This window comes from Pan troglodytes, chromosome X, assembly GCF_028858775.2.
Source record: "Pan troglodytes isolate AG18354 chromosome X, NHGRI_mPanTro3-v2.0_pri, whole genome shotgun sequence".
Taxonomy (NCBI): Eukaryota; Metazoa; Chordata; class Mammalia; order Primates; family Hominidae; genus Pan; species Pan troglodytes.
Genome location: NC_072421.2, coordinates 81,982,404 through 81,996,935, shown reverse-complemented (window position 1 = coordinate 81,996,935; position 14,532 = coordinate 81,982,404). Strand labels below are relative to the sequence as shown.

At 33.5% G+C, this 14,532-nt stretch overlaps 1 protein-coding gene across 7 annotated transcripts in view; it reads left to right on the top strand.

Moving 5' to 3' along the window:
- The window catches only part of HDX (highly divergent homeobox), a 183,033-nt gene extending 173,393 nt beyond the window's left edge, over nt 1-9,640 (top strand). For 5 of the 7 annotated variants that reach the window (XM_003317538.6, XM_003317539.5, XM_063804410.1 and 2 more), the window contains 2 exons: nt 1,210-1,332; nt 5,497-6,316. In XM_003317538.6, coding sequence (XP_003317586.1) covers nt 1,210-1,332; nt 5,497-5,622 — 249 coding nt within the window. In that variant the 3' untranslated portion in view covers nt 5,623-6,316. Of the gene's footprint in view, nt 1-1,209; nt 1,333-5,496; nt 6,317-6,471 lie in introns of those variants that run through there. The other 2 variants (XR_010154765.1, XM_016943585.4) reach the window with 2 other exon arrangements.
- Nucleotides 9,641-14,532: the final 4,892 nt, after the last annotated feature.

Here is a 14,532-nt window from a genome sequence, read left to right as displayed (position 1 = left end):
GAAAATCAATCGACCATTTTTGTGGGGATTTATTTCTGGTCTCTCTATTTTTTTCCATTGGTTGATATGTCTATCCTTATGCAATACCATCCTTTCTTGATTACTGTGGCTTTCATAGTAAATCTATTCAGAGCACTTTCATGGCCATTATCTTATTTGAGTGTTATAGCCCTCAAAGCTAGAACTGTCAGGGATTACCAGTATAATAACCATTTTACTGATGAGTAAAGAGAGTCTCCCACCCAAGTTTACAGTTATCAGTAGACCTGGCACTAGAATACTCCCAAATATTAGTCCAGTTGTTTTACCTATACAACTAGCAAAAATAGTAAAGAGTAACTGATTCTTACACCAATAGTACACAGTGGTACATTTTCAGATTTCTTGGAATAACAGACTCCTACTTAATCTGTGGAGGCTCAGCAAAAAACTTAAGACAATCTTAGTAATTTCAGGCTCTTCTTGGTGCAAATTCACCATTTAAGTTCTGAGTAGTTGGCTTTCTGAATGGCAAATTCAACATTACTGTGTCTGCTATTGCTCTTTGGGTTAATTGGACTCTATCTATTCCTAATCTTTTTTTTTTTTTTTTTTTGAGACAGTCTCACTCTTGTTGCCCAGGCTGCAGTGCAGCAGCGCGATCTCTGCTCACTGCAACCTCTGCCCACCTCCAAGGTTCAAGTGATTCTTCTGCCTCAGCCTCCCAAGTAGCTTGGACTACAGGCACACACCACCATGCCCTACTAATTTTTGTATTTTTAGTAGAGACGGGGTTTCACCATGTTGGCCAGGCTGGTCTCAAACTTCTGACCTAAGGTGATCCACCTGCCTTGGCCTCCCAAAGTGCTGGGGTTACAGGTGTGAGCCACGCACCCAACCTCTATTCTTAATCTTAATCTGAATGCCAATTAGGCTTGATATAGGAGGGGTCTTTCCAAGAAGGGAGCTGTTTTTTGGTTTTTCTCTTACTGGAACTTATTGGATTGGTTTTTGATTTTATAAATCGTTTTCTATTAGTGATTTGCTTAAAAGGCATCCTGTGACTAACAGGATCATTTTCTTCCATGCTTTGTATTCCTTTATGTTAACATTTTGTTTTCTTTATTGTCCTTCTAATTTGATGGTTTTTTAGAATTTTATTGTGCATCAAACATGTACAGTCCTGGGTTTACATAAGGTAATTGTATCATTTGGTATTTTCTCTTTCAGAATGAAGAAGTCAAATTCATTGAAAATGAGCTCGAGATTCAAAAGCAAAAATACTTTAAACTTCAGACTTTTGTTAGAAGCTTGATATTAGCAATGAAAGCTGATGATAAGGAACAACAGCAGGTAGGTCCCAGGAAAGACTAGTAAGCTGCAATGTATCAAGTCAAAAAATGGTATGTCACACTTGGGTTCTTCACATGTTTTCATTTTTATACTTCATTTCTGCTTGGCAAGGAGGAAATATTTGTTATTTTATGACCTTTGTGAACAGTTTTCTTGAGAATAGATGCTCAGATTCTGTGTGCTCCTTCAGTGGAAAATCAAAATAATTGATTAACATGCTTTTAATGTCAGGTTAGTCTTTAGGTGAGGAAAATAACTTTAAAATTAATTTCAAAGAAATTTCTGAAATTGTTGATAGAAACTAGGCTACCCTAACTAGAGAGGCACATATTTTGGGACCTTTTGTGAATGAAAGAGTTAAAGCATTTCTTTGCGTCTCTTCTGGATCTTAATTTCCTGCCAACCTCCACTACAGTTCACAGATGTTTGGACATCTTCTATTCTGTAATGTGTTGCTCATCACTAAGAAAATATGAAATTACTTTGTGAAACTCTTTGTTTCCACAGTGCATCACTTACTTTTCCCAATTTAAGTATTTGAGTATTTGAATTTTTGACTCCAAAGATGAAATGTATTGTCTTTTGCATGTTGATGTGGGTTTTTGTTTACCAGTTCCTCCCAAATTATATTTTGTGTCTCATACATTCATGTGAGATCTATATAATAATTTGTTAAGCCTGCTAAAAACTATAGAATTATAATAAATGTACCATGTAATATTAAATTATACCAAATTTTCATTTGAGCTATATGACATTATGCTGATTCCTTGTCACAGTTCTATAGGAGTAGTGTGAGACATATGTAACCCTTGTTTAGGAAACAGTCTCAGAGGTTTTTATTCATCAAGGAATGTCAGGAGTACAAATATTCATCTCTTATATCAAAGAAAGACAGCATGTATATAGCCCATCTCAGACATCCCTAAGGAAAAAGATTAAAGCCATAGCATCCCATAAGCCTCCCTTTTTTTCCCCAAGAAATAGCCTTTATATATTTTACTGCAGTGCTGAACCACAAAATTGAAACTAATGAATTTACTCATGAGGCTCAAACCAGCATGTATATTATGTGTCAAGTTTCATGAATTTTACTCCCCGTACACCCTGTCACACACACAGACATCTCAAGACAGTAGCTTTCACTTACCTTTGCCAGCTTAATTTAAGCATATTGGTTTATTATGTGAGTTATGTATATTCCACGACATACTGAAAATGTGTTTATTTTTTAGAAACCTAAAATGCAGATTTTAAATGAATAGGGGAGGTAGTTTTGAACATGGTCCCAAGAGTACTGTAAGTTTTAAATAACTGTGAATAAACAAAATTAGGTACAAGCAGAGGAATAACTTAAAGTGTGGCTCTTGTTTTGAAAGTCATAGCATGGTTGTGAATTGAGAGTTATATGGCCAAGTAACTAGCAAGTTTCTGTGCCTCTTGACATCTAGGAATAGTACACAGACCCCATTTTATTTTCTAATTCTAACTTCATTCCTGGTTTGGTTCTTTTCCCAAGACCAATAACAAATGTAATTAATGTGCATTTTTATTTTTCTCTTCCTCTTCTTTCCCTCTGATTAAAGACTAATAAATTAGTATATGGACAAAAGTTGGCTGAAAGAGAACATGATTCAAAAATTGTAGTGAACTTCATAGCCAGTATAATCAGCACCAAATAGAAACTACTAATTTGTATAATTAAGAATGAGTATAATGAATCTCAGAATATGGTCACAAAATATAGAAGACACGAATAGTAGTCCAAAAAAGTTATCTAGGTAATCGCTTAAACTACTGATCTTTACATCATGAAATATTTATAGGTTTATTTCTGGAAGGAGTTAATTTTTATTCTACCTAATAAAAGACAACCACATGTCACTGGTTTTTAATTTTAAAAAAGATCTTCAGTTTTCTTCCATTAATCTTTATTTGTGTAAGTTGAGTGAGATGTGTGGTCCACAGAATATTTTGGACCATTGAAGTAGTCCAGGGTTTACAAAATGTGATACTCTCTGACTGAAACACTAGATTACCCAAAGATTTTGTTGTTGTTGTTGTTTAAATCAATAGCCACTTTAAAATCAAAGTAATATTTTCAGCATTATACTTAGTCATTTGCTATGGTCTTGCTTCCCCTGATAATTCACTGCGTGTTCCTAGCCAGATCAATTGCGTTTCTTGAACTTCAATTTCTCCACTTTGCAAGTGGGATAAGAATGATTAATACTACAGAACTTGATATTCATACCATAGGGTCTAGAATAAGTGTTATAGATCTGAGCATACGGAAAATGCTTTAATCTCTTGGGAAAAATGACCGTAGGTCAGACCCTGAGGATAGTTGTCATTTATGAAACATTTGTAATAAAGAAAGTTAATTGTATTCACGTTAGTATCTGTGAAAAAGGCAGTTCCAACAATTGTTATAATCCAAAGATTTTTTTCAGTTGCAAATCTAGTAAGATATTGAAAGAAGAATTTTAAAGTGGACCACATGTATTAGTTGTGCCCTATGCTACCTCAGATATTAAAATTTTTATATTTTTACTGCACTCATTTTACTCAACTACTTATAATGCAGTAACAAAGAAATAAATAATAATGCTTCTTTGATTTGTAATCTCCCCACTAGAAATTAGAAATTAGAATATCATGAAATCTTATTCTCTTGACTTTCTGACTCTAAGAACATGTTCAGTCAATGTTAATTTGAACACTTTCTCCTCTTTAATATGGCATCTTCAGAATTGCAAAGCGAGTTAAATCCAGTGATGTATTTCATATAGACTGATCAGCCAATGTCAGAAAAGACCCCATTGCACTGGGACTGGGTTAGTGGTAAAACACTTTTCTAGGAGAAAATGGCTCCGTGTCCTATTACTGCAATCTAGCCACTTAGAAAGCAGGCATTACCTTTAAGTTAGTTTACTGTGTATATACTCTCAGTTCCAGCAATAAATTAATGAGAAATTCAATTTTATAAAATAAATAATAACAGCTAGTCTGCCAGATAGGGGTTAGTCTTCCCTTACATAGCCTGATAAAAATGAGAATGTTTTGATCTTGCCCCTGTGCTACAAGGCAGGAAGTATAGGATTTGCAGCTGCCACTTATTTTAATAAAGAGAATGAGTGCATACTGTCTTATTTCAACAGTGGATTTCATATATTCTCCAACATGCCCTTTCTGTTCCTTAATTGGCTAGTGACAAGCTTTCATTTCTTCCTGTTCCCTTGGTCCTTATTTACCACTGCACCCAAAGCCCACATTACAAGTAATACTGTCTAAAAATTGCCAGATATGCTACATTATTCTTAGTATTGGAAGCAGCAAATCAATCATTAAGTTCAAAGTTCCTCATGGTCAAGTGAACATTAGCATTGTCAGCTGCGTAAAACTTGATTAATCATTTATTTCTTTAGAATGGGTGCATGTTCTACAACTTCAGATAAAATAATTAGACCATGACAAAGCTTATTTCATCATTATTGGATTATCCTTATTACTCAAGCAGAGAAATGAGTAGCCCTCCAGATACATCATTACTACAGATAGATCCACTGATTCAGCTGTGCCCTGGTGGGTGCTTGGCCATCTGTAGGTATGAACATAGCCTTAGGAAAGAAAAAATAAATTTACTTGGTCTTTTCAAGTTGTTAAAATTTAGTCTAAAGTAAAATAGCTGGAGGTTTTTCGTAACTACTAAGTTCTTTCTCCCACTGAAGAACAAAATAGTCTTTTGTTAAATGCAGTCTTCTACAAAGGACAGCATAACTGGCATGAGTATTTTAACAAAGAACGCAATTTTAAATCCCTTAAACAGTGATCAATGCACACTCAAAACTAGTATGAAAATCACTAACCTCAAACACTTCAAAGCACTTGGTTCAGAAGAGTTGCTCATTTCCCTCCTAATATCCCCTTTGTACAAGTTCTACTCTACAGAATTCACACTTTCAACATCTAGAATTTTGTTACCTTCTGAATAATGTATGAAGAATTTTTCTTTTAGGTAAGGCATTGTCTAAGATCCTGAAATATAAATTATTCTTTAAATCCATAAGGATAATTCACCATGGGAGGACTACAACTATTAATATAAATTGGAAAACAATTTATCCACATACTAATCCAAAAATATTAATTTTTTTTATTCAGGCACTGCTGTCAGATTTACCTCCTGAATTAGAGGAAATGGATTTCAATCATGCCTCACTGGAGCCTGATGATACCTCATTCAGTGTATCTTCTTTGTCAGAGAAAAATGTCTCAGAAAGTTTGTGATTTCAGTTGGAGGGAATATATGATACAGTCTTTTGGCTTCGTAACAGGTGTGCATTTCAAGATAACTGCATTCTGTTGCCCTGGTATTCTTTAGTTGGGAAAACACATTGTTGAAACGGATGTATTCTGTGAAGAATGTACAAGATATAATGGCTACAGTGCAAAAAAAATGTAGGTGAAATTTAAAAGCATTGTTTGAGAGAGTATTTTTTTAACTGATGGAACTCTGGAAAAAAATTATATTTAAGTTTCAGCAGTTTAACCCTGAAATTCATTATGTCTAATTTTTAACCAGAGACAAAATAACTAAAGACATTTCAGCATTGCTTATCAAGTTGCTACAGCTTGATTAGTCTTGTTTTTGTAGCCATTACATCTTCTTTCTTCTTCTCTCCTTTTCCTATCATCCAACTTACACTTTTTCTCAGGAAAGTGGACTGAACATTTAAAACAAAACTTTAAAAAATTATTTAACTCATTATTTAATGAGTTCTCTGATTTACTTTTTAACCCCTATGAAAATTTGACTTAAACTAATGACTGAAAATTGAAATGATTACAGGTATGTAATTGTAAATTGCTGGTGTTCTTCTATTATCTAACCCAAATATTTGTGTGGGGGTGGGGAAGCACAATGGAAAGGTAATTTAACCAACATAACGTCAAATAAATTACGAAGTGTACAGAAACAAAATGTTGTCAAAATTAGTCTTGATGGGGATTCTTCATTACTACAAATGACAAGTATTGATACGATTGACATTCCAGTAGTAAATTTGTATAACTGGGTTAGATGAAGTGTTACACAAATATTTTAAATTTATCACCATCTTTATAATTCTTTTTTAGTTCTTACATGTTATGAAACAGGAAGTCAAGGTAAGCTGCTGAGATTTTTTAAAAATTTAGTCATTCAGCTTTGCCACAAAATTTACCTCATTTCCATATGAGGCCTGTACAGAGCCATCAGCCAAGGATAGTATTCAAAAAGAGTTATACTACTTTGGTTGTAAATCACAGTCTTCTGAATTCCATGAATACTATTCTATGAGTACACACCTAAAATGGGCAAGCTACCCAGTTTTCTATTAGTAGGTACCAGATGGCAACACACTGTAGACTGTTCTTTGTAGTTCTTCCTTTCTGGAGTACCAGATGGTATTACCAAGACCCATAGAAGAAAAAATGTCAGTTTCTCCCTAAGCCCACAGTGTCATATATTTGTGACTTGGCAGTGTGCAATTGTGTTGCATGGTTAAATTACTATCTATACCTAAAAGATTAATGAAGTAGCTGGATGGCTGTTTCAGTCATCAAGTTTCTGTTTCCAATTTGTTTTTAATTTTTGTTGGTACCTAGTAGGTATTCAGATATTTTTAAAAATTTGTAATCAGAGCCAAATTTGATCTTGAAATTTACTAATACTAACTTATGAACACAGAAAGGCAGTCATAAATGTCTTTACCCTTGAAGTGTCCCATCCTCCCACACACACAAATAGGTAAGCTCCCACTGATAGTCTTTCATTTTGTCACTTATTTGTTTATATTGCTGCCATACTACTGATATGGTCCCTTTGTTAGTAGGAATATTTCAGTGTTCAGATATGCTTCCTTGAGCCATATGGAGTTTTGCAAACAATAGTTAGTTTTTCTTGCTGACAAGTCAAATTCCATTCAGAGACAGCAGCAGAGAGTAACAGAGCCTCAAATATTACGATTAAATGTACCAGTCACACCAACCCCTCCATGAGATGAAGAGTCGCCCCCATATACAACGAAGTTAGAAACCACTTATTAAGTAGCATGAACAAATTCCAGGTCTTCAAGTCTCTCCTAGGGTCTGCTTCATAGTCATTGAGTTTATCTTTCAAACATAATTACTTCTGCTTCAATTTAAGCCCCTTCTTATTTGGTTCTCATTGCAAATTAACTATAGGTATATTCTCTCCTACAGCTTTTAACACTATAGATTTTATTTGTCACGCATCAGCCATTAGTCACTAAATCGAAAAATACTTGTTGAGCTCCTGCTATAGAGAAGACACTGTGCTGGACATTGGATTTCTCAGCAAGCTGTAAACGTCACAAATAATTATTTCTTGTTAACATCTTCTATGATATTAATAAACCACATTTAAGTAGAATTTTTAATAGATTTAAGGTTCTGCTAGGTGTGATTCTTAGAAGGATTCCTAGTCCACAATTTTGAGAGAAAGCATAGATGATCTTTTTGTCTCTGTTTAACATTTCATCAAAATAGAAACTGTATAAATCATAACAATACATTTAGAACTCCTTTTGTCTTGAAATTTGTGTTTCAGCACCAGAATATTTTTCTTCACCATCATTGGAATTAAAACACTTGTAAAATGAAATGTGGCTATTCTGTAGCAGGAACTGAAGGAAATACCTCTATCTATAGAAAAAGAATCATAATTGCCAGATTGAAATTATTCATGGTAGACTTTGAAAAAGATGTCAAGGTCAAGCTTTGAAAAGTTGTTATGAAGAAAGTATATTTTTTACATATGTAGATAGGAGTTGGTTTTGAGATATGTTAGAGCAGGAAAAATTATCAGCTTATAATTACTCTTGTGGACATCTTCATGGCTGGGGATAAAAATTAACTAACTAGTGTTTCTTTCTTTAGGGCTTTGAGATTATTAAAACAGACCTTACTATCTGAAGGCTCTCTCAGGGAGACAGAAGCCAATGTGGAAAAAAACAAAAAACAAAAAACAACAACAAGAAAAAACTTCTTTTTTTCTTTCAACTACATTTCTATGTCTGCTTTAAGCTTAGAACAGCCAAGCAGTTTTTAAGCCAGAAATGTGTATGTAAGAGCGCTTACCTTCCAAAATGTGTACATATGAAAAAAAAAGGAAGGTATTTTCTTCTTTTCAGCCAAGCTAAACTTATTCACAAGAAAATGAGAATTGCAATTGCTCTGGAGAATAGGAAAATTAGCACATGCAAAGAAAACCTTAAAAGAAAATTGGCCTCTTCATGGAAACTGGGGATGTTTTGTCCTAAGGTCAGTTATCAACAGCAGGATTTTTGTATTGCCATTGCAAGCATGTGATAGAAATGTTTGTTATTGTTGGAGAAGAAAAGGCTGAGACCCAATTATACCCTGTACTCTTTATTCGACCAAGACCTCAAAAGATGTCAAAGAAGCCATTTCTCCAAAGACAGCAACATCTATTGTGAGGCACTTTCATATTCAGCAGTCTGTAAGTTTGTAGGAGAAAACATAAGTGGTTAATTTAAAATAATTTTGGGCTCTAAAATGGACTTTGTTGCCTTTTTTGGTGGGGGTGGTGGGAATCGGATTCAGCCCATTTCCAAGGGATAGTTTCTTCATCTCAGACAACTATTTTGTGATCCTTTTTAAAAGACATTCTGAAAACTTTAACTCCTGCCCTTCTTCCATATTACAGTTGCGTTATTCCAGAAATATTGTCTACTTTTTTAATATATTAGATTTTCATTCAGATCTGAAACATGCACACATGTGATAGGTTAGCTTTTTAAGGGAGTTATCAGTACCACTGTATCTAAATGTTAGGTAAATGGGTAGATTTCTCTTTGAAGTTGGTATTTTCCTTGGCAGACAGCACTGTATCATGCTCTTCACCAAGCTATGCTCTGTAATGCTATAATCAAGGAGGCTACTAACTTGTGAACCTACAGTCAACACACCATTGCTGAAAACAAACTTTCATTAAGAACAGATTTGCTAGGGGGAAAAAAGAGTAAAGTGATATTTTCACGCAAATATAATTAAAATTGTTTCATTAAAATATATACTGAGTGTATATTGCTCCACACTGAAATTTTATTTTGCATTAACTTGTTAAGTAATTAATTTTAGCAATCCTGCATCCCATTTTACTAGTACTACCTCTGAAATATACTGTCACCTTAAAACCACATCAGACTGTAATGTGAATTTTTGTAGAGTTTTTATTTAAACTTTTATAGAGGCAATAAATGATTTCCAACTAATAGACATCTATTTCTTTATTTTAATATTTATTTTTATAAGCCTTTGTGTTGTAAGCACTTTCCTCTTTTAAAGTGGATTATTTTCTCCCCAAAATACGGTTCTGATAAAATGAAAAATGAAGAGAATAATAAGGTGTTGGGTGTCAAAGAAGGGAGAAAATGGAGTGCTCATGTGAAAACTGAGTTGATTTCCAAGCTGACATGTGTACCGTCCTTAACTGACTTTACTTAACTCCAGTACCAATGGAATAAAGTGAATATTTTGTAATAGACAACAAATATGTCTGGGATATTATATTTAAATGGTAACATCAGCAAGTAAATTGCACAGTATAACAAAGTGTTATTTTTACAAGAGGTTTTTTTGTTTGTTTTAAATGTGGCGATGTTGCATCTAACTTTTCCTGGTTCTCTTCAAAACTACTTAAGCATGCTTTCAATTTGTGTGAAATATGTCCATGCCTTGTCAAAGCCTTTTACCAATTAAAACTCTTCATGTTACCTAACTAGTGGGGAAGGAATAAGAAAGGGCAAGTGGTATGTTTTAAATAGCATAACAGCAGTTTTTCTTCCCAGTTGGTAAATTTTCAAGAACATTGCAAGGAGTGAATCACATACAAATGTGCATCTCAAATGACTGAAGTCTTTCTCAGATCTGCAAAATTATTGACTTAAGATGGTGAAATCATTTTATTTTAGATAAGTGAATGAGTATCATTGCAAATCTATTTAAAAGACAAGTCAATGGATGAGTATGTCCATAAGATCGAGTGATATTTTTCACATCAAATGAAACTAAAGAAGTTTCACATGTTTGTTTATATTTCTTTATAACAGTAATAAATGTTCATTGCAGAGATTTTAGAAAATGTAGAAAATATATTAAAAAACAGAACCACTTGTAATCCCATCACCCAGTAAGAATCATTATTACATTTTAGAATATTTCATTCCAGTCATTTCTTCCACATATTATGTTCTCAAATATATATTTACAAAACTGGAATTGTGCTGAATATTCAGATGTGTGTCCTGCTTTTTCTCTTAAAAATGTATTGAGATCATTTTCGCATGTGAATTTGGCACAAGATATTTCTCCCCCAATTACATTTGGACTCAGAGGGGGAAAGCATTTTTTGTTTTGGTTTTGGTTTTTCTTTGTTTGCTTGTTTTTAAGCATTTTATTCATCTGAGGTTATTTTTCGCATTTTTTTATTTTTTGAATTATTGTTGGTACACAGTAGGTGTGTATATTTAAGGGGTACAGGACATGTTATGATACAGGCTTGCAGTGTGAAATAAACACATCACGGAAAATGAGATATCTATCCCCTCAAGCATTTATCCTTTGAGTTACAAACAATCCAATTACACTCTTCATGTTATTTTAAAATATACAATTAAGATATTATTAACTATGTCACCCTATTGTGCTATCAAATAGTAGGACTTATTTATTATATCTAATTATTTATTTTTTGTACTGGTTAACCATTCCCACCTACCATACCCCGCCCCCCACCCACCACTACCCTTCCCAGCTTCTGGTAATGATCCTACTCTCTATGTCCATGAGTCCAATTGTTTTGATTTTTAGATCCCACAAATAAGTGAGAACATGTGATGTTTGTCTTTTTGTGCCTGGCTTATTTCACTTAACATTATGATCTCCAGTTCCATCCATATTGTTGCAAATGACTGTATCTCATTCTTTTTGATGGCTGCATAGTACTCCATTATGTATATGTACCACACTTTTTTTATCCATTCATCTGTTGATGGACGTTAAGGTTGCTTCCAAATCTTAGCTATTGTAAACAATGTTGTAACAAAGATAGGAGTGCAGATATTTCTTTGATGTACTTATTTCCTTTCTTTTGGGTATATACCTAGCAGTGGGAATGCTGGATCATACAAGTAACTCATTTTAAAAATTTTTGAGGACTCTCCAAACTGTTCTCCATAGAGGTTGTGCTAATTTACATTTCCATCAACAGTGTACAAGGGTTCCTTTTTATCCACAGTCTCACCAGCATTTGTTAGTACCTGTCTTTTGGATACAAGCCATTTTAACTAGGGTGAGATATCTCATTTCAGCTTTGATTTGCATTTCTCTGATGATCAATGATATTGAGCATCTTTTCATATGCTTGTTTTTCACTTGTATGTCTTCCTTTGAGAAATGTCTATTAAAATCTTTTGCCCATTTTTAATCAGATTATTAGATTTTTTCTATAGAGTTGTTTGAGCTCCTTATATTTTCTGGTGATTAATCTCTTCTCAGATGGGTACTTTGCAAATATCTTCTCCCATTCTGAGGGTGTTCTCTTCATTTTGTTGATTTTATCCTTTGCTGCGCAGAAGCTTTTTAACTTGATGTGATCCCATTTGTCCAGTTTTGCTTTGGTTGCCTCTGTGTTTGGGGTCTCATTCAATAAATCTTTGGTCAGACAAATTTCCTGAAGATTTTCCCCATTGTTTTCTTAGAGTAGTTTCATGTCTTAGATTTAAGTCTTTAGTCCACTTTTCTTTACTTTTTGTATATGGCAAGAGATAGGGGCCTAGTTTCATTCTTCTGCATATGGATATCCAGCTTTCCTAGCTAGCACCATTTATTGAAGAGACTGTCCTCTCCCCAGCATATGCTCTCAGCACCTTTGTCAAAAATGAGTTCACTGCAGGTATGTGGATTTGCTTCTGGGTTCTGTTCTATTCTGTTACACTGGTCTATGGGTCTGTTTTTATGCCAGTACCATACTGTTTCGTTAACTATTGCTCTGTAGTATAATTTGAAGTCAGATAATGTGATTTCTCCAGTTTTGCTCTTTCTGCTTAGGATAGCTTTGGCTAGTCTAGGTCTTTTGTGGTAGTATATACATTTTAGAATTGTTTTTCATATTTCTGTGAAGAATGCCATTGGTATTTTGATAGGAATTGCATTCAATCTGTAGGTTGCTTTGGGGAGTATGGACATTTTAACAATCTTGATTTTTCCAATACAGGAACATGGAATAATATTCCATTTTGGAGGGTCCTCTTAGATTTCTTTTATCAGTGTTTTATAGTTTTCATTATAGAGGTCTTTCACTTCTTTGCTTAATTCCTAGGTATTTATTGTGTGGTTATTGTAAATGGAGCAACTTTTTATGTTTTTTTTCATACTGTACACTGTTGGCATTTAGCAATGGTACTAATTTTTGTATGTTGATTTTTAGTCCTGCAATTTTCCTGAATTTGTTAATCAGTTTTAATCATTTTTTTGGTGGAGTCTTTCGATTTTTCCAAATGTAAGATCATATCATCAGCCATCAGTATAATTTGACTTCTTTGTTTCCAATTTGCATATGCTTTATATCCTTCTCTTGGCTGACTGCTCTAGCTAAGGCTTCCAGTACTATTTTGAAGAACAGTGGTTAGAGTGGGCATCCTTGTCTTGCCCCAGATCTCAGAGAAAAGGCTTCCAGCTTTTTCTCATTCAATATGATATTAACTGTGGGTCTGTCATATATGGCTTTTATTTTGTTGAGGTATGTTCTTTCTATACCCAATTTTTTCAGGGTTTTTATTAGGAAAATATGTTGAATTTTATCAAATGATTTTTCAGCATCAATTAAAATGCTCATATGGTTTTTATCCTTCATTATGTTGATATGATGTTGATTTGTGCATATTGAAACATCCTTGCATCCCGGGATCAATCCAAATTTGTCATGATAAATAATCTTTCTAACGTATCATTAAATTCTCTTGGCTTGTATTTTATTGTGGATTTTTGTATCAATATTCATCAGAAATATTGGCCTGCAGTTTTCTTTTTTCTTTTCTTTTTTGTTTTGTTTTTTGTTGTTGTGGTGGTGGTGCCTTTGTCTGCTTTTGGTATCATGGTAATACTTGCCTTGTAGAATGACTTTGGAAGTATTCCTTCCTCCTCTCTTTTGTGTAATAGTTTGAGCAGGACTGGTATTGATTCTTCTTTAAATGTTTGGTAGAGTTCAGCAATGAAATCAGCAGGTCCTGAGCTTTTCTTCAGTGGGAGACATTTACTATGGCTTTGACTTTGTTACTTATTTGTCGGTTCACATTTTGGATTTTCCTGGGTCAATCATAGTAGGTTGTAGGTATTTATTCTAGGTTTTCTAATTTATTGGCATATAGTTGCTCATAGTAGCCACTAATGATCCTTTGAATTTCTTCAGTATCAGTTGTAAAGTCTGCTTTTCCATTTCTGATTTATTTATATGTTCTCTGTTTCTTTCTTAGCTGTCTGGCTAATGTTTTGTCAATTTTGTTTAACTTCTCAAATAAAAATTTTTGCTTCATTGATCTTTGGTATTGTTTTATTATTTCAATTTTATTTATTTCTTCTCTGATTTTCATTATTTATTGTTCTTATTTTGGGTTTGGTTTGCTCTTGCTTTTCTAGTTTTTCAAGATGCAAATTGTTCATTTGAAGTTTTCCTTTTTCTTTTTCTTTTTTTTCTTTTTTTTTTTTTTTTTTTTTTTTTTTTTTGGTGTAGGCGCTTGTAGCTATAAATTTCCCTCATAGTACTGCTTTTCTGCATACCATAGGTTTTGGTATGTTGTGTTTCCATTACTATTTGTTTCAAAAAATTTAAAGTTCCTTCATAATTTCTTTATTTACCCACTGGTCATTCAGGGGCATATTGGCTTATTTTCCATGTATTTGTATAGCTTCCAAAATTCCTCTTTTTATTGATATCTAGTTTTATTCCTTTGTAGTCAGATAAGATGCTTGATATTATTTCAATCTTTTAAATCTTTTAAGACTTGTTTTGTGACTTAACATATGGTCTATTTTTTTAAAATAATCCATGTGCTGAGGAAAAGAATGTGTATTATTCAGCTCTTGAGTGAAATGTTATATAAATGTCTGTTAGAT